This window comes from Corvus brachyrhynchos, unplaced genomic scaffold, assembly GCF_000691975.1.
Source record: "Corvus brachyrhynchos isolate BGI_N302 unplaced genomic scaffold, ASM69197v1 scaffold9, whole genome shotgun sequence".
In the NCBI taxonomy this organism is placed as follows: Eukaryota; Metazoa; Chordata; class Aves; order Passeriformes; family Corvidae; genus Corvus; species Corvus brachyrhynchos.
In genome coordinates this window covers 1,506,894-1,528,068 of record NW_008240037.1, presented here as the reverse complement: position 1 = coordinate 1,528,068, position 21,175 = coordinate 1,506,894, and the positions used below count along the sequence as shown (strand labels likewise).

General features: G+C 32.0%; 1 protein-coding gene across 4 annotated transcripts in view; it reads left to right on the top strand.

The window, feature by feature from the left end:
• LRRIQ1 (leucine rich repeats and IQ motif containing 1) overlaps positions 1-21,175 on the top strand; it is a 106,595-nt gene that overhangs the window by 74,057 nt on the left and 11,363 nt on the right. For 2 of the 4 annotated variants that reach the window (XM_017743942.1, XM_017743940.1), the window contains 3 exons: positions 10,581-10,704; positions 12,214-12,274; positions 17,092-17,212. In XM_017743942.1, the coding sequence (XP_017599431.1) occupies positions 10,581-10,704; positions 12,214-12,274; positions 17,092-17,212 (306 nt within the window). Of the gene's footprint in view, positions 1-10,580; positions 10,705-12,213; positions 12,275-17,091; positions 17,213-17,509; positions 19,926-21,175 lie in introns of those variants that run through there. The other 2 variants (XM_017743941.1, XM_017743944.1) reach the window with 2 other exon arrangements.

Here is a 21,175-nt window from a genome sequence, read left to right as displayed (position 1 = left end):
CTCTCTGGATCAGACCTTAATGCTCTGTAAATTCCTGTGCTATTTGCAGGAGATTAGATCATCAGCTGCAAACAAGCAAAGTTAAAAGTGAACAACTGTTTTAACCTGTTGTTAAACAACTGGCAAAACAAATTGCACTTTAAAATTAATTAGTTATGGCTGTCTTAAAAGCTATTGCAAATATAAACAGAATGCACATGAGGCAAGTTCACCTATTTGGAGCCATCATGGTATTTAAGTTGTTCCCTCCTTTTCAAACAAATTTTATGTATATGTATACAGAAATGCATATGTAAAGTCAGCGAGTTGGAGAGTTTGGTAGCAAGTTTAGACAAAAAGTTTAGTGAAAAGAAACTAACTTAAATACACCTACAATAAACATAAACTGTTTAAACTCAAGATTAAGCATAATTAAATTATGTTCCCAAATAGAACTGGGGGGTTGGTGTTTGTTTTCCCACTAAAAAATAATTTGAATAGAGTTCTAAACAAAATTCTATAAAAGAACAGGAGGAGGAGTCAGGGCTAATTTATTCCTTTTTCAACTGATTTCTTTATTCAGTAAGTAAATCATTCAAACCTTCTCTGCATGGATAGAAAAAACCTGTGTCATTGCAACTATAACTGATCCAAAATCAATATAATTAAGTCAGTTCCATGTTGGGGATATATTTGAATATGTGTTGGTTTCTCTGTAATTATATATAGTGTTTCAATTCTTTTTTGTTTTCATGTGTTCACCAGCTAAGAATTTCAGTTCAATTAATGAAAAAATCTATACAAATACTAAGATCTTTGAGACATATGTATGGAGAATTAACCTGGGGCAACTCATAGGCAAATTATGGTTTTCTTTTGCTTTTTTTGCCTGACCTTTTTTAAAAATGGATTTTTTTTTAATAGATCTGTAAGACACTGGAATTTCATATTGTTTATCATCTTCCATTATGTATCAACTAATTAAGTATAACTTAATAGGAAGAATTAGTGCTTTTATGTCTATATTTATTTATAGACATAATTTTGGTATTTATGGTTGTTTTTAAGCTGTTTAGAGATACATAAGAATTGCACAGAGTTGGGGATTAACTCAGATGTAGTGTCTTAAGAAAAAGAAAAGACTCAGAGTCTATCTGAGACTTTTTTTTTCTATTTAATTCAATGAACATTAAATCAAGTCTTGTTTATACAATGTTTGTCATAATGATAGGCCTGATCTTCACTGTTACCTCTTGGTTTTGCTGTGAAGTAAATTAAACAGCAGCCTTGTACTGAGTGTAGACTTTGTGTCTGTAGTTGAAAATGTAGAATAGTTCTGCTGTTACACATAACTGTGCTGACAGAGCTGTGAATTGTTGTCGCAGTATGTTCATCAAATACCAATAGGTATTTCAAGTCAAGATCAGAAATTAAACCAGAAATAGTTTTGCCCAAAAAAATAAAACCCTTTTAAGTTGAAAAGTATATAATATTTTGGTCTATCATATATATATATATATATATATATAAACCCTTTTAAGTTGAAAAGTATGTAATATTTTGGTCTATCATATATATATATATATATATATATATATATCATATTAAATGTATGATATAGATAGAATGGTTAATCAGTCCAGAGGCATTCATAACTAAAGTATGTATTGATATTAGTACAATGATTTCATTATTTCACTTTGAGTGTTAAACTGCATTAAGTACCAATCATGCATGATACTAGTGCACATCATGTCTGTTGATGAACATGAGTTTTTAAAACAAGTTCTATTATTCAGATAACTTTCTAGAAAAAATGTGTATTCTCAAGAGTAAATATAAGAAAGACTTTTTAAAATGAAAATTCTGAAGCTGTGACACGCAATTACATGTTTTAATTACCTGTTCATAGAAAGTATGAGACAATGCGACGTGAGTCAGCCTTACTGACTAGCTGCATGCTGCTCCCGAGTAATGGTGGGGTTTTTTGGTTTTTTTAATACTTGGCATATGTATCTTCTTGTCACATAGAAGCCTCAAATTTTTATTTTGAGCAAAAGTTTTTTGGGTTTGAATTTTTCAGTCCCTTTCTTGTGCTTTTAAGTTCTTCACTACAAACAAAACCTACCTTAATGGTTGTCACACTCAATAAAATTGATCGTATTGTGTAGTTTTTGTCCTCTTTATAGTGAACAACATAGTAGTTAGACCTCCTGCACTCTTACAAAATATTCCTTTGTACTTGTTATTTTGAGAATTCCTTTGGAAGATCTTATGTCTTAAATAATTTTACTTGGTTTATTGAATTTAGAGAAAGGTATTCCTCTGGTTTGGACTACATATAAAGTGATAATCTCTTCTTGCTTGGAAATACAGTTTCATTACTGAGCAACTAAACACTTGTGTTGAAGTTCTTGATTGCTTCTGTCATTTAATTTTAAGAAGGAATGGATAGAAATAAAATCTATCAAAATATTCTGTGAAAAAGGGGGTTTCATGTTATGCATCTCTTGTTTTTCTCCTCAACAGTATAAAATCCTCTATTCAGTAGAGAACATCCATCATTAAGGAGTTTATTAATTTATTATTATATATTTAGTTTATTAATTCCCAAAGTTTATGAAAAAAGCTGGAGATAAGGTCTGTACTAGGCAGACTTGGAATTTGAGACAGAAACTGTGTGAGAGTGTAGGCAATAAGGATAAACAAAATAGGCTCAATTTACTTCCATCTTATTTATACCTTACATTTACTGATGGATAACTAAGCATTGAAATGCTGAACATACTATTTCAAAATATTTTTCTACTCCTCTTGATTTCTTTGGTTCTTCAAGAGCCTTGGCTACCCAAAGAACTCTTGGTAACTTTTGATTATACTCCAGATTTATTCTCAGCAGTGCTATTGATGAAGTTTTCCCATGCAGAGTGGCTGAAGCCAGTACTATATCAACTACAGAACACTGTTCACAGAAGACTACACAAAAGAATAATGTGAAAGTATGGTATAGCACTGGAAAGTCTTTCATGTTCTTTTTGAAACTGTAAGCACCTGAGTGGATCCTGAAGCATGCTGATTGCAGGTAGAAGTAGTTTACATCAGGAACTCTTTCTCTTCATGTGGGTAGAGTATCACCTCTGTTGTTTATTCATTTTTGTAGAGTTGAGCTTTGGTTTTGGCGGGGATGTTTTTTGGGTTTTTTTTAAGAACCAGCTTAGTTTTTCAAACATGCAGGAATTCCATATTCAAACAGTCATAAATTAGCAAAAAAAAAATTGAAATGAACAGTTGCCTGTGTGGCATCTTCCTGTACAACCCAGTTGAAATAGCTTTTTAGGTCTATACATGAATGCAGAAAAGTGTCATATGTCTTAGGAAATATCACAATATGAAACTGCTATTGTTATGAAGGAAATTATAGAAGATAAATAAGAAATTGTATTTAACGTAAATGGAAGAGTACAGGAAGTGATAACAACCCATAAAAGTCGCAAAAGTTGGTCAAATTGGAAGGAACAGTGTTTAATGATGTCTTGTTGTCAGTGCTAGGAAAATGAACCTTATGAAGCAATTCAAGTGGAAATGTACCATGTTACAAGAAGAGTAAAAGACATGAACATTTTAATATGGAGTGGTAGTTTGCAATACATTTGTGTGATCAGAGGGTTGAAATAGAAGAGGTTAAATAATCAGGAGATATTGGAAGAACTTCTTTGACACTATTGGAATATGAATACAGAGAAATAACTTTAAATTATGTGTTTTAAAAGTACACCATTGAGGATGAAATAAGACTTATATTTGCCTCAATGGGGGAAGAAGAACAAGTTGAGTATAAACAGTAAGCTAGGGACAGATAAATAATAGTGGTGTATTCTGCAGGGGCAGGAACAAGAAGCAAAATAGAAAATAATGGGAAGGTACAAATATGGAATCCCATTTTCCTCGAATTCAGAAGCTGAAATTTATACTTTTTCAGTGGTTTAGGAATCTCAACTAAAGGATTCAGCTTTTGCATAATCTAATAATAAGACATCAAAGAGAGAACACAGAAAGCACAGTCTGAAATATGATAACTGCTGAAACAGAATTAACTAGTTGGTGAAGACATTAGAGAAGAAAAGGAGGTTTACAGATCAAATAGTAATATCATATGCCTTATTTGTAGTTTGAAAAAAATACAAAATGCCTGGCAGAAAGAGAAAAAGGGCACAATTTTTAGGAAAAAACCCTCTCCTTAAATTTTTTTTCCTTTTAGTAGCTAGTATTATAATTTTTGAAAGACATTCTCTTGTACATTGATCAGTGCTCCCTTGTTCAAAACTCCTTATTGGTTGATAATTGATAAAATATTTGATAAAGCATTTTTAAGCATCAAAAACGTTGTAGGTCATAACCTGATGCAGTATTCTTGTGATGAAATTCTATTTTATCTTTTATTCATCTGTGAACTCACTCAGACACTACTTTAAATATTTTTATTTCATTCATTGTGGTCCAAGAGATGGAAGTCAATTTAGTCAAAAGTCACTCAGATGAAAAAATACCTTCTAAAATTAACTAATATGTCAAAAGAAAATGTTTTTAAGGTAGAAATGTATGTACCCCATTATCATTGGAATATGAATACAGAGAAATAACTTTAAATTATGTGTTTTAAAAGTACACCATTGAGGATGAAATAAGACTTATATTTGCCTCAATGGGGGAAGAAGAACAAGTTGAGTATAAACAGTAAGCTAGGGACAGATAAATAATAGTGGTGTATTCTGCAGGGGCAGGAACAAGAAGCAAAATAGAAAATAATGGGAAGGTACAAATATGGAATCCCATTTTCCTCGAATTCAGAAGCTGAAATTTATACTTTTTCAGTGGTTTAGGAATCTCAACTAAAGGATTCAGCTTTTGCATAATCTAATAATAAGACATCAAAGAGAGAACACAGAAAGCACAGTCTGAAATATGATAACTGCTGAAACAGAATTAACTAGTTGGTGAAGACATTAGAGAAGAAAAGGAGGTTTACAGATCAAATAGTAATATCATATGCCTTATTTGTAGTTTGAAAAAAATACAAAATGCCTGGCAGAAAGAGAAAAAGGGCACAATTTTTAGGAAAAAACCCTCTCCTTAAATTTTTTTTCCTTTTAGTAGCTAGTATTATAATTTTTGAAAGACATTCTCTTGTACATTGATCAGTGCTCCCTTGTTCAAAACTCCTTATTGGTTGATAATTGATAAAATATTTGATAAAGCATTTTTAAGCATCAAAAACGTTGTAGGTCATAACCTGATGCAGTATTCTTGTGATGAAATTCTATTTTATCTTTTATTCATCTGTGAACTCACTCAGACACTACTTTAAATATTTTTATTTCATTCATTGTGGTCCAAGAGATGGAAGTCAATTTAGTCAAAAGTCACTCAGATGAAAAAATACCTTCTAAAATTAACTAATATGTCAAAAGAAAATGTTTTTAAGGTAGAAATGTATGTACCCCATTATCTGAAAATTCCAGACCTGAGTTGTAGATAAACATATCAGGGGAGGCTATAAGTTTCAGTAAGAACTCTGTACTTCTACTGCCACATTATGCTGCCAAGTGTCTGCAAGTCATGTATATATTGCTACTGTAAGTGTATTCACAGAACACCTGTAAGCATGCTAAAGACCACTCTAAATACCATTCTTTTTCCTAAACGATTTGGGGCCTGTTGTGGTTGCTATGTAATGGATGGGAGTATTTAGTGACTCCTGACGAAGTACACTTCTGACAAATGTGTTAAGCTCTCTGTGGAAAAAAAAAAAAATTCCTCTCATTTCTTCTACATTCTAGTGGGTTTTGGGGGTGAAGGGCAGTCGGGGTTTTAATTTTTTAATTATTGTTGTTTTCCTGTCTGTTTCCAAATACTTCACTTTTTTTGCCTTAACAGCAAGAACAACTCATGTCATTCTTACTTTCTGTTCGGTGGGTAGTATACACGTGTGACAGAAATAAGACTTTGTTTTTGTTGTTGTAACATGGAAAAAATGAGATAAAAAGTTGGATTTTGGATTTCAAGGTAATTGATAAATGTTTATTACACACATGATATAACTTTATAGAAGACAGTAGAAATTATAAATCCTCACAGGGTAGATAATTTTAATTTTCAGTAAGAATTTTTTTAAATATTTTGTGCATTCATACTCAGACACATACACCTTTGAAATATATATTTCTGACCGGTAATTTATGCCACAGTACTGACAGAGAAGAAAAATTTAATATATTAATAGTGTAGGCAATAATTTTGTATGCAAGTTCAGCTACTTAATTCCTATATGAAGAACACCATTTTCAGAATACATATTAAGAAAATTAACTCTGGTCACAGATTTTTTTTGTTAAGGGAGGAAAACTTAGAATGCTGAAGAATTTCCAAGTCCCTCTTTCACATTGTAAGTCTTAGGGTTCTTAGTCTTTTATTTGTATTGTACTCCATATGAAGCAAGGTTTGAAGTGATTTAAATCACCTTCTAAACACAAGATTTGAAAGGTTCAATACAGTGCAGACTTCTCCATATATTTCTTTATCAAGAAGCAGCACATATTAAAGTTAGACCTTTTATCTTCCTGTCATCAACAAATCAATTTGGAAAAAAATTACTGTGTTGAAGGTTCTTTAGCATCCTCTTGCATATAAATTGATGAAGAGTGGAGTAACTATCTTTTACAACAACCAGGACTGGTGTTCTCTGGGCACAGAGCTTGAGTTCACCCTGAATGCAGACATTGTGTAATCATCCTCCTTCCTTTTGTATGCTGGCTTCTTGTTAACAGCACTTGTCCTAGCACTGGGAACATGGGTTTCAGGTACCCCTTATCCTGATGGGATTTGAATCTCCAGCTTCCACATGTTGAGCTATTCCCTTGGCTGTGTTTCAGTCCTCTTTTAACAGTGACAGCTACAGCTGAGGGGACAAGATCCATGTATCCTGAACAAAAGCCTGTAAGAAAACTGACTCCATGTAGAACCTAGGGCCCTTCACCTGAAGCAGTTAATCGATTCTTTGCCCTTCTCCTTTAGCTCACTTAACGGATTATCCAGAGATAGTCTAATTTAAAGTTCGTAATAGCATCCATATTTTAAACTGAATGTGAGTCATACTGTCTCAGAGCACACTCAGCAAACAGATTTGACAGATGAAGGTTGGCATTTTTCTGGATGCCAAAAGTCAGGTTCTTACAGGTTTGCATGTGGATTTGGTGACCCAGAAAACAATTTGTTGCTTTCTTATAATACTCGGTTCCAAAGATATTTCAGATGCCCAAGTTTTTCTAAGTTCTCTCTATTTAGATGGTCAAACTTTGTAGGAAATTGCCAGTAGGTGGCCCTGACTGCTGCATTGTATCTGGCCTAAGTGTCCAGTATCTGTGTCCATGATTATTTGGCAACACCTAAAAATCATTACTGTATTAATGCCAAGTGTAAGACAATTCCAATCTTAAATGATTAGCATGTGTGTCATGTAAAAAAAAAAAAAAGGTCAAAAAGACTGAAGTCTTAGAAGCAATAATCTAATGAGGGTATGATGCTTTAAATGCCTCTGAAATTAATTTGGGTTTTGATGCCTTTTTTGATGTATTTCTATTTTCTTTGATAGTTTTAGAGCTGTCCGCATTTAACAATTAAAGATTATGGGTCTGATCCATTTCAAAGATGCAGAAAGCTTACAGCTCTTTGGATCTTCTGTGAATGTTAATACTTCTACAAAATCAGGCCCAGGTTTTTAAAAAACACATAGCCCTAATTTAAGACAGCTACCAAGCAAATGCATGTTAATGATACTGATACACCAGACTCATAAGTTCATAAGTGGAGTAGAAAGGTGATAATGCAGTGTTTTAATTCCTAGCATAGATTTATTTTTGGAAGAATTAAAAAGCCAGATATTACTGCTAAAAAGTAAGAATATGGATATGTTCAAAATAAGAAAATAGAATGCAGTTTTCTGCCACATTATAAACAAATTATTGAAGAGCATCTGCCCATTTGAGAAAAAAAAACCACTATTAACACTAATATGGAACAAGAATACCCTGTCTAATAGCATATAATACTTTTAAGGAAGAAAACCCTATTGTGTGCACTTTTATCTTGTTCACATTTTTGTTTCAATCATGTTTCAATAATCAACATGCAAAAATAAAAATAAATTAAAATAAAAGTTTATTAAATAAAACCAATTGTGTTTCAAACCTAATGCAATCAAAAATTGAAACTACAACTAAGGAAAATTATTAAAAATCATTTTGGAAAATAAATTGCCAAGTTAAAAATAATCAGATTTTTGATAAGCTTTATTATAGCTTATTGTATATTCATCTTCTTTCAACTGACACACAGACTCAGACATGAACTTCTAATACTGGTTTATCCCCTATATTGATTTCCCATTTAAGTGAGAAAAAGATAAAAACACTTCAGTGAATGCATAAATAATACAAATCATTTTAATAGAAAGAAGTGTTTATCCTTAGAAAGGTGATAACACTGGGCCAACATTTCTGTAAATACATGTAAGAAAAAAACTAAATATGATTTCTTGGGAGATTATTCCTCATTGGAGAACATATGCAGAAGGCTTATTCTCCAGATTAATGCTCTTATGAAGTCACTCACAATGTGTCTTACTCTTATTATAAATCAGCATCTGTCTTTGAATGAAGAGCTATAAGGATACCACTGTGGTTGTGGACTTGGAATTGATCAATTTTCAAAATATAAAGGTTAGAAAACTGTACTCCTGAACCAGGAAGGCAATATCATAAATTTAGAAAAAAATAAGTAATTCCCACTTAAATATAGGAAGTTGATGAAGAATTTTATTAGTCTTTTAATATTTGGCACTGATTCAGTAATTCACTGCTTGACTTTTTTAGTCAGCCCTCACACCCTCATTTGAATAGATACAGTGACTGTCCATCCAAGATTTTCATTTTCTCTCATCCTAAGGAGGTAAATGAGAGTTCTTTACATCAACTAAGGAAAAATTCTTCTGCCTAAGTTCTAGTCTGTGAGTGACTAGCAAGACATATATGACTTTATATTCTCCACCAGGACCTTGCCTTGAATGCATTCAGCCTAAGGAATGGATCTCGATTGAATGGAGATTCCCTATACTAAGACAAATAAACAAAAGACATTTGTATTTCAGACAATGAAATAAGAGCTATGCTACTTTCACATAGAGCTAAGCAATGAGCTCACTGCAAAGCCAGGTAAAATGCCAGTGAGGAGCTATATTTTGCAGCTTATGCAAAGTAAATTGCAAGTTTAAAAAATACTACAGGTAATGTACCAAACCTCTTAAAAGGTGAATTGGTGAATATCCTATAACTTCAGTTTATGTTGTCAAAACATGAATGAAAAATATGGCATTTCTGATATCTTTGTCCCTGCCCCCTGGCACCCCTTTGCAGTTACTGAAAGTTAAATCGTCCATAATGAGCAAATGGACTTGATGTTAAGTGAGGTGACCTGTCATCTTTGCGAACTCAATTGTTCCTGCAGTTTACTAAAAAAACATCTAGTAGCTGCTGAATTCACCTATCAGTGAGGAAAGAAGGATCTTTGAAAGAAAAAAAAAGGAATAATTAGCAAAAAGGATGATAACTCAGTGTTATCTGAAATTACATCAAAGAGAAAAACAAAAAACATTTGTAGCAAAAAAAAAAAAAAAAAAAAATTCAAATGTCTCATAAAAGCCCTGAGTTGAAGGTGCTAAAAAGATATAACCTATGAAGTTGATGTATGAGGGAAGAAAATGAAAATTTTTCTAATCCATGAATGCTGGCAGGCAACAATGATGCCTCCTCTGCATGCTCTTCCAATTTTGGCATCCTCTTCCTTATGCTTCTAACCATGTCTGATATTCAGCAGAATGGTCCAAAAACTGAAGGTTCTCTGGAATTATGCATTTTTTTTTCATAATGTCACTATTTTATTCTCTATCTTTAGATGCCTTTTGTGATCTAAAAGTAGGTAGTAATTTCTGAAAAATAGTATCATAGATGCAATGGCTTTGGAATCCAAATCAGAAATGTCTTAAATGTCTTAATAGATCATATTAAAAGACAGATCAGAGTAACAAGATTGTCATGTGTCCACTATTGCATATAATGGTGATTTGTTTTTTTAACCTCATAGATTGCTAAGTAGAATAGTAAATATAAATGATTGTATATTTTTAATTATGTAAATAGAACAATAAGCAACATTCATGGCAGCTGCGACAAGCAATTTATGTGTAATATATACTTCTATATGAATTTCATAATAAAGGATAGATTTATTTCCCAATAAAATAAATTTATTCAGAAGGCCAATATTACATCCCAAAAGAGAAAACAAATCATAAAATTATAACTGATATAAACATATTTCTTAAATAGATCTGGAGAAATTTTAAAGAGTTGGACTCTTTGTATGAAAATGAAGTAATTGCCTTTTTTCTGTTCCAAAAAGCCATAGGTTCCAAGTTTATCCAGGAAATCTTAAAGAAAATGTATTTTAAAATAATGATGAAAGACAGGAGTATCTTTCTTCCTCCCCAGATAAAAAATTTTCTCAGCTGGATACTACGTTAGATGAGAAATTACAGAGAAAAGACTTCACATACCAATGGCTTCGTGCACAGCTTTTGGATTATGAAGCAGCCAGTTCCAGAAATATGAAGTGGTGAGGTCATCACCTTTAAATTAGATTTTTTTTATTTTAAATTTGTCTTGTAAAGTGAAACCTAAGTTAATAGTTCTAAAACAAACATGACTTTGCAGCTAGCAGAGGGTTCACCATATTTCCGGGTCCCAAATATGGCACCCTTTAGAATTGGCTTAGTAGTCATTGGATAGATACTTCTTCCACATTGAAAATGAAGTTATAAATGTTCAGAATCTCATCATAAATAACTACATAGTTTTACTTTAGCACTGCAATGATTTTTAGACTCTAAAGAGTGTAGAAAAAAGTGCTTATTCATCATATATTATATAATACTATGGTTTTTTGTAATTAAATCAACTGTAACATTAGCTATATTGTAAGATTTGATTAAGGAAGTAAAAAATACATTTTTTTAACTAAATAGTGTTTATTTATATTTTGTCTTCAAAACATAAACCCAGCATCTACATCTTTATACTACACTGTACTAAAATGTTGTAAACATGTCCCTTCTATATTCAGTTTTGGTTATTAAACAGGTAAAATGTCAATACAATTAAGGGAAAGTTTCATGTTGCCTAAACTAACATGAAGACATAGAAAGTATATTTTGATCATAAATTCAATATAAGGCATTGGTATCTTAATGAAGTCATTAGTAGACACAATGCCAAGCACCTCTAATAAAACCAAACAAAGTGTCAGTAGGCAAGAAATGGGTTTAGTATATGAATTCTAGCATTATTTTCATTTAAAATGTATTTAATTTATAATTAAATGGGCTGCAAATTGTTCTGTCTTGTGCAGAAAAATATGCCACATATTCAGGTTGTATCAATGTCTGTAGAATCTATATGAAAAATACATTCCTTAGGAAATATTTATCTGGCTTTGAAGAAATATTTATCTTTCAGTCATGATCCATAGTAGAGAAATACTCATAGTGTTTGCTTAAGATGTCTTCCTTGACTTTTAATTTGAATGAAAACACTGAAATATAACGTACTGATGTTTGAAAGTAAGAAGACATAGAAATTGATATAAGAATTTTCTTAAATATTATTGTGCTACCTCTGCAGGTGTATGCAATGCCCTACTATTTGTAATGACTTTTTTGAAGATCATGAAACCAGTTTTTAATGTGCCAAAAGTCCAACTGATCTCCATTCTAACTTTATTGGTAGACAGTTTAGAACAGCTGATATATTTATTCAACTGAAAACAATTTTATTCTTACAAAAAGGAACATGAAAACTGGTTTTTCTACAATTTATGTCAACACATACAAAATTCTGTCATTTGAGTAAACAATTGTTAATTATTTTTCTAATCTTAAGTACAAAAAATTTAATACTAAGTGCTCTTATAATTTATCAGTTAATATTAATTTCTCTGGTGCATCTTAATCGTGGAATTATTTTAAATAATTAACCAGGATTGTCTCCTGAAAAGATTTTGTGTAGGTATTTTAGTGAGCCCAGTACAGTGGGAGTTACTGAAATTTCTATTCTGCATTTTTCCCAGCTGTCGTTTTTTGCCTGAGTTAGATCCTGTGATATGTGACAATAGACAAGTACAACTTGTGGTAAGAACTTGTTTCTTTGTCAGATCTTGCAGAACTGATGTATTTCCAATCCATACCTGGTGTAAAAACAGGAGAATTTTTTGATTAATGTAATTCTGTAGTGTTATCTCTGTTGGGCAATCAAATCAGCCCCTGACGGAGATCAGGAGAAAATATTTTAGCACAAATATTTTAGTACATAGGGTTCTAGCTTCATGATTTGACAGAGTTTGTTTTTAAGAGATCAAATACCACTGTGTGGTTTTTTGAAGCTTCTAAATCTGCATTTTCAAAAAAAAAAAAAGATAAAAATTAAATGTGGTTCAGTACCAACTACATTATTTACTGAAAACATGTATTCAGTTGAATAACTTTCAATATTCTGTGTATCACCTACCTAATTCATTCTAATATGCCTTCAGTGTCATTTATTGAAATACAGTAAGTTGGAATTGTATATTAATATGGTGACATTATTGAAAACATTGCATGAAATCAGACTTATTCCTACAATTTCTTTTCTATATTTTTTTACATCTTAAAATGCCATCTCCTCTTTTCATTATTCACTCTTTTAAAAAAAATTGGATTTTCTGAAACTGGTAGTCATGTAAGTTGGCATGAGGGGAGATATGAGCAGTATAACAATTTGAAGATTTACAAAATTAAAAGACTATGTCAGAGATACCCAAAAGTTCCTTTAATAGCGAGTAGTTGTGATGCCTACAGGCCAATGTATACTTGCTCCATTTCTGTATATATGGACTTCACATTTTCATATTCAGTGAATATAGAATTCACTGCTAAAATATTAGCAATATTTTTATTGATATAATGTTGTATGGTTTTAAAAAATGGGGCAAGAGTTTAGAAGCTATGCAGAATTAGTGTTTTATACTCATATATGTGATGTAATATATTTCATAAAAAGTATTTCCCAGTTAGATGATGTGTCATGTGCCTCATTTTGTTCTCTGAGCAATCTTGCCCCTTTCTAACCTCTTTCTTCTTCAGCTTCACAACCTATGCAATTTGCATGTTTTGGAAATGATTCCATAAACTCTTGTAAAATTCACCTTTGAAAAAAATGCTTTTAAGCCTTAGTTTTTTACTATTACTGTTTTCTTTAAGACAGATTTTGTCAAATATTTTTCTCTGGCAGGTGTGTCCAATTCTTAGGTTCTTCTAAAATTTAAAGGGCTGGAATCATGAACCAAATGACTGTTGTGGGGTTTGAATGCAGCAGCACCAATAGTTATTTGTTAGGTTGAGTCTAAAACAGTAATTTATCTAATTTGAGAAAATCATAATTTAATAATGTTATCTAAATTACATATTATGTAATTATTGGTAAGCATATGTGCACATAGGTGGATTGTATGTTATTTACACTAAGCGGTTCTGTCCACAAAATACTGCTGCAATCCCACAATAGAATTATGTGGTGTGCCCACATAACTGCCAAAGTTATGGAATTGTCACAGCCTGTGCCACATAATAACATAGCTGTTCCACATGAATGAAATACAGAGAAAAATGCAATAGATGGTTCAAAAAATAGAAAATGGAATGAAATATATCTCTAATGCAGAAAGCAGTACAATATAGGCAGTGAAATAATAATGTGGTTTGTACACACAGATGGCTGGAGAATTTTGGTTTTAAAATTTATATGGGCTCTCTTTTAAAGGTTGAAATGTGAACATACTCCTACTACTTTTGCACAGTAGCTTACTTAAAAGCTATACAATCATGAAAAAAATCAAGTTAACAGCTGCAATCATTATCAAAAAATTCTTGTAAACTGAAAGAAAGTGGAATATATATATCAAAATAAAAGAGAGAGAGAGAGCAAGCATTAGAAGAGGAAAGCATTCCTGGGCATTCCCCATAGTTTATTCCTATGTCGTATGCTCGACCATAAAGTTTTCTGATGTGCTAGACAATCCCTGCTTTTTATGTGTTCCATAAGCTGCATTCTGAGAATACTGGATTCATATAGTTTTCTAAATGATATTTGTGCACATTCCAGTAATTTAAGACTTTCTTTTTTGTGGATAAAAAATGGCATTTCAATGGTTGCACATAAACAATAAAGTCTTCTCACTGGAGATTATTTCTTCTGTAGTAACCTGCAGTAAATCTAAGACCTTCTTATGTTAATCTATAAAAATCTTTGTGGATTTTTCTCACTAGTGAATACCATAGAAGTGCTTAGGAAGGCATGCTGACTTACAGTTTAAACTATTTTAATATGATTTTGTGGAATAGCAAGTAGGATAGACTTCCTGATTCTTTTTGTATGAAGTTTAAGTTACCTACAGGATTAACCACTTCACTATTGATCAGTATCTCCAAATCATTTAGATGTAACTTGAATTCAAAAGCACCTTTTATCTCTGTTGCAGAACGTCTTGATAATTTTACCTAGAAATAGACAAATATAAAGATGCAAAACTGTGTTCAAGGCAAGGATTCCTCCTGGTTGAAATTAGTTTCCAATTAATTAGTAAGAAGGGTTTGGGGTAATAAAACCAACGGCTTAAAGTATGAAGAATTAACTATGGTGATCGCTACAAATGGAAGTCCAATACTAGTCTGTGAAAAACTGTGCCATATCTTAAATTTCTTCCAAATTTCGGTTCTAAATCATAAATGAAAAAGGGAAGGTTTTAATTAGCTTCAGAGGACTTTCAGTCAGCTTCTTTGAAAAGCCAAAATTGAGTTTGCTCCAGTGATTAGTATAACCTTAAATATTACTCTGACTGTAACTGGGTAAAAACACTTATCTTTATTTAAAATAAAATAACAAATATTTTACATCAGAGATCAAGACAGCCCTAATGAAATCTAGCATATGACCCTGAATATTGCTGTCTACAAGATGATAAAGCCTTAGTTTCTATGATGGTAGGGATTGGATAATAATACCATAGAAAGGCTAGCTGTATAAAATTCTGTGGCCTCCTGGGTCTTTGGGAATTGGGACATTAAAAAACTTTTGCTGTGTGTTGAAGCAGGTTAGATAGAAATAAGAATGATCAGTTCTATTGGTTTGAATCTCTTTGAGTATCACAATCATTGCATTATGAATTAGTCTACTAATGAAAGACTAAAAGCTTTTGAAAATAGGAAGCTCTCATAAGCTTAAAGCAACTGTAAATATTAAGGCCAGAAAAATAGAAATATTTGGCAGAGTAAAACAATTTTTTCAAAGTTTCTTCACACTGCTATGGAAGAGAAAATATAGTACTGATGTTAACATCAATAATAAAGACTAGCTGTGCAAAGCAAAACTTTAAAATCCTCATCATTAAACATAAGAAAGGTAATCATCAGAAAATAAGGGATAAACTTTCTGTGTGGACACAAAGGGTATGCAATCACTAAGGAAGAGTGCAAAATCTCTGTATCTTTGGAGTTTTTGGTTTGAAAATGCATGGACTTTTTAATGAATTTTACATTAAACAGTGACTGAGTAAAGACAAGGAAATGAAACAGGTCCCCATCTCGTCTGAGTTCTCTAAGTTAGACTGGACTACAAAGCCTGTCTGCATTGGTGCAGTGCCGCTTTTGGTACAGTGAGCTAGTTTGAACAGGAAGTCTGGAAATCATCTCCTCCAGAATGGCCTACAACTTCATAGTAACAGCACTTTCCTGAGAAAAAGGGAGCTGTGGGCTTTAGCCCCCTGAGGATGGAGTTGAGACCCAGTCTGTCAATACTTGGTTGAGCAATCTTGCTACTACAATGTTAGACAAAAATTTAGTGACATTACCACTAGCAAGGTCTTTCCTTTTCTGTAGTTAGTTTGTTTTTACATTAAAAAACAAATACTCAGTTAGACACCTAGCTTCTGAAGGACACCTAGCTCTTCAGCCCAGAGAGAGGAAAGACATGATCTACTTTTCTGGACGTCACTTTTGAAGGTCCAGAGACTAGAAAGGTATATCCTTATGTTCAGTACTTCCAGCCGACTGACTCTGCACTGGGGATTTTGTAGACTGTTCATCAGCAGTGTCTGATTTTCCCCATCATTGTTACTGGCCCTCAGTATCTTGTTAGAGGCTGCTTTTGGTGCTGAATGGATTTTCCTTATCTTCTTCAGTAAATGTGAAGTTGTTTCTGCAAAAATAACAAATCTGCAATTTACAGTGGGTGGTATCTTCCAGGTCTGTTTTTAAACTTTGCCCTATATTTTCCCAAAACAGCATTGCTAAAATGAAATATGATTTTCATTTTTATTTTGTCATATGTGTGTGCAGCTAACATGTCTCATGCCAAAGCATACCACCACTGCATGTTAGAAGTATATAATTAATATAATACCATTGCCTAAAGTATAATTAAAATGCTGTCTGATGGTTATGGTTAATTAGCAAAAACTTAAAAGATTAAATTACTCACTGGGCCCATGACTGATTGAAGTGATACGTGTCCTGGATAAAGCATAAATATTGCAAGAAATAATCCAATATGACATCTCTGACATTCAACTATAACTTAAATTATAGACTGGTCAGTAAATGATCTTAAGCTGTTTAAGGTTTCATCAGCCCGCTGCAAGATTGATTTTCTTCAAAATTACTGTACTAAAATGTTTTCTTTTGTTGTTGCATTGACTCAGATCACAAACCACAATTTTAAGATCGGTTCTTATTTACAAAAATGCTTTGACATAGTGCATTTGTTCAGCCTAGGCAACAAAAAAGGATTGTGGTATCATTTTGAAGAAGGTTGTTTGACAGACCTGTTTGTTTATTTGGAGTAATGTGAGCTACATTCAGAAAATGTTATATTTTGTTTCATGATTGTGTACATTCTCTCCCACTGCTTCCAGGCAAGCCGTGTAAGTAGAGAAGACATGGATTTAGACCTTGTTTCCATGGCCAGTGGAAGTGCTTTGACTGAGAACAGAGAAAAAAATAAGCCGCCACACAGACACTCAGCAAGATCCTCAAGTAAGTTATAGATCTTTTCAATATCAAAGATCACTTTAAAATGTTAGGTAGAACTGAGCATGCTTGGAATCCTTAATAACACATGCTGCTTATCTTTCTGTTTATTTGTATCATACATTTACTACAGTTTTCTTTAAAAACTTTAATATCAATAGACTTTCCTCCAGTGATTTTAGTGGGAAGTTCCCTGTGATGTATTGTAGGTCTTCTCATGTCTGAGTCCCAAGAAGATTTTCTTTTCCCTAAAGTATGAAAAAGGTTTGGTTTTTAATATTCCTCTATTTTTTTTTCTAATAGAGCTTTGAAAAATGCATGTTTTGTTGCCTGAACACCAGAACACATATCACAAATCAAGGCACAGATTTCTGTCATGTTGATTACCCATTATGCTGTAGTATATGATCCCACTGAACTCACCATATATAGCTCAGTAGTAGAGGATCCTTTTAAGGGCTTATATTTTTACCACTCTAATACCATAGAAGGTAACAAAAGAATCTATATTTAGAAAAAATGAAAAAAATAATTCTTGAATGTCATAAAAGTATAGAATTTTAAGTTTCCTGTCTTATATTGTCTGATGTAACTGAAGAAATGTTAATATATTTCTGATAATATGGCATACTATATTTTTCTACTTCTGTACAATGTCTTTCAAATAAATAAAACTATAAACCCACAAAAAACACATTGCAGATAATATAAACTGTAGTACATAACTTTGGCAAAATTATCAAAATTCCTAAGTAGTGAAGTTTCTTGAAATGTTTTCAAAATAGAAATTAGGTATTTCATGTAATTTATATATATAAATTGTTGGATTTACTTTTTGATTATGTTTCCGTATATGCTGAATTTTTATTTTCAGTGAAAAATAAATTAAAATTCAAGAAAAACATGTAAAAATGCTTGAAATCTCTATTTTTCTGACATACTTCGTAGAGGCTGTAGAATAAAGATTTATTTACATTAGTTCACCACAAGCAAAAGATAATAGTGACTCAATATGTTTGTGCTTATTCATTTGATTTACACTCTTAAAATTAGATTAGATAAAATTTATCATCATAGTCTAAGTTAATTGCATCAATGGAGAAAGAATATAATTCTGTCTTTGTGCCTGCCATCTTAGAAAAGAATGAATTGTGCCCTTAGTTTTCTTGTTCCTCTCCACTGGTTAGTGATGAAGCCACACAATTTAAATTAGATGAGAGTTCTAACTGCTAAGATCCTGAATTTAGGTGAGATGGCTCTAAACTGATATCAATGGCAAAATTATCGTTATTCATATATCCAGAATTGAATGTGTGCATATCTTGAATAATTGAGTTAAATAGTATACACTGCATTCATATTAGTGTGTAACCACTGTTTAGACTGTAACCTATACTGTAACTCCATCCAAAAATAAATTAAAGTGAACTGTTTCAACATGTAGAACTTGCCTGTGTGGATCTTGGGAACAAGATCTTTCTTTGGAAGATAAAAGTGTCATTGCATTATACTTTCAGTCAGGAGAAATTAGGAGAGGAGCAGGAAAGAACAATCAACTGGCAGAGTCATAAATGTGGAGGGGCAGGGGTGGAGAGAGAGAGAGTTTACAATGTCTGGTAATATATGTATACTTTCATAAAATACACATCTAATACACCATACCTATGTATTCATTCCCCTTTCAGTAGTCCAGGAACTAAGGAAAAAAAAGTCCAGGTCTTACATCTTTTTACATGTTTCTGCATATGTGTCTATATAAATTTTATCATCATTGATTTAAGAAATTAAACGGTGGTGATACATTCAATTGAATCACTTATGATATATAAAACCAGACATTACTGTCAGCTTTGTACATTTCATATGCAGTATAGAAACATATTTATTACATTAGTTCTGTTTGCCAAAGACTGTTGCTTTTCAATGATCAAAATTAAATTATTAGCCCCATGGTATCCTTAATCTGAAAACATTATAAATTTGCCTTTACTGAGAATGTATTTGTTATAAAATGCTTTCCTGTTGCATAGTCTCTCTTGGTTTTGCCTTCTGAAATATTAAATGAAGATGCCTAGGAACTGTTTCAGTGATTTAGTAGTTGTATTACAGATTATTATAAAGATGCTGTGGCTTTAGAGGTGCTGTCATTTCAATAAATTATTAAATCAAGCTCTTGTACCATTTTTTCAGGAGATCTCAACCTCAATGGTTTGACAATCTTTAATTAATAAAATGTTACTAAGTTCACTTTCCAACATCCATAGTTTTGGTTGTTGCTCAGAATTCAATTATTGTTTGGAATCAAGAGCTGTTATTTGGCAGTGTCATACATGTTCCTTATATATAACTTGTAATTTAGAAATTGTATCAATAAATTGTTGAGATCTTACAGGCTGAAAAGTAAAGTCTAGAAATGCAAGATAATGGATTCTTAAGTATAATTACTAAAAAAAAATCCCTCTCAAATTTATGTGATACTGAAATAAAATACCTTTTATATATAGTACAGGGAAATGTATGAATGATCATGTCTTTGTTAAAACAAAACTTCCAACACTTTGAAGTTATAATCCTTTAATTCACAGGGGATTTTAGAAAGACTAAATCAAGATTTTAAGAAATATTTTTGGGAACTTCCCAACTTTTATGTTCTTTCTATAGATCTTTTTTTCCAAAGGCAGGTTCTTTGAATTCTGAATAAAACAATGTCAAGGTTTTTATAAGCCAAATTTACTATTTTTTCTGAAAAATTTGGATGGGATGCATTAATCCTAAACTAACTTAATTCTGTTCCTTGACAAAGCAAAATCAATTAAGTAATAAAAGAAATGCTTTTAGCATAGTATATCTTAGTTTAAGGAAAGCATTTGTTTACTTTAAAGTATTTGATTTGCTTCCCTGTTACATGTTCAAAGGGAAATATAATTGTTCATTAAATTGACTCAATATTAAAAGAATAAAGCTTAAATAAATGTATAACCTAAAGAAAGAGTAGCCGTTGTTCAGTTGGACTAAATAGTTATCCATCTAATTTAGGACTTTGTTTCTGTTAATGGCCAGTATGTTATGATCTAAGAACATATTTGTATTATGTTCTAGAAAGAATATTATATTCCTTCTAGAAATCATAGTTATTGCTTTATGCTCCCTAGTAACTATTTTTTCTTTTCTATTTCTTGAGGTAATTTTTTGTATGGGGCTGGTTGGGGGAGGGGAGGGGAGGGTGTCCATTCTTATCTGACCATTCTTTATGATTTTTATAACTCCATAAACATTGGTGTGAATTTCTGGTTGTATTTTTTGTTTCATCACTTTCCTGAGAATTGGTACTATAGTTAACATTAAGTTGCAAGATGGGCACAGAAATATTTTGCAAGAATTAGAAGCTAAACATTTTTTATACCTAGCTAGACAGTATAGTTTTTTTATATCCTCATATCCAATTTGTGAGTAGGCTGTGACAATCAACTACCTTCTCTCCTCCTAATATGTTTCTGGCCAACAAATATTGGTCCTTTAGATGAGTCTCCTACATATTTACATTGTCTAACTGTCATCACAATTTTGTGGTTTTCTTTTCTCTGCAAATTGAAGCTTTATTTTCATTATATTTGCCTTGGGAACTGCAATCTTCTGACCAGAATTTGAAAGTGAAATACAATGGGATCTGTGCCTTTGTTATTTAAAATACTGCCCAGAATTCTTAATTCTTCTCCTCCCTGAATTCTAGCTTTTCAGGAAGCCTCTGATAGCAGTAAAATAGTGCTTTCCAGGAAAAAAAAATAATTAGGACCTGAACCTTAGTTCAAAAATGGACCCATGTATATCTCCACTGAAAAACATTTATCGGTTCTATTTCTCAAATAAATTCAAACTTTACTACCGTGTTAGTCAGTGAAATTAAATTAATGCAGTTTAATTATGACTTTCTTACAGTGAAAAGTCTTCCAACTCAGAACAAAAAACAAA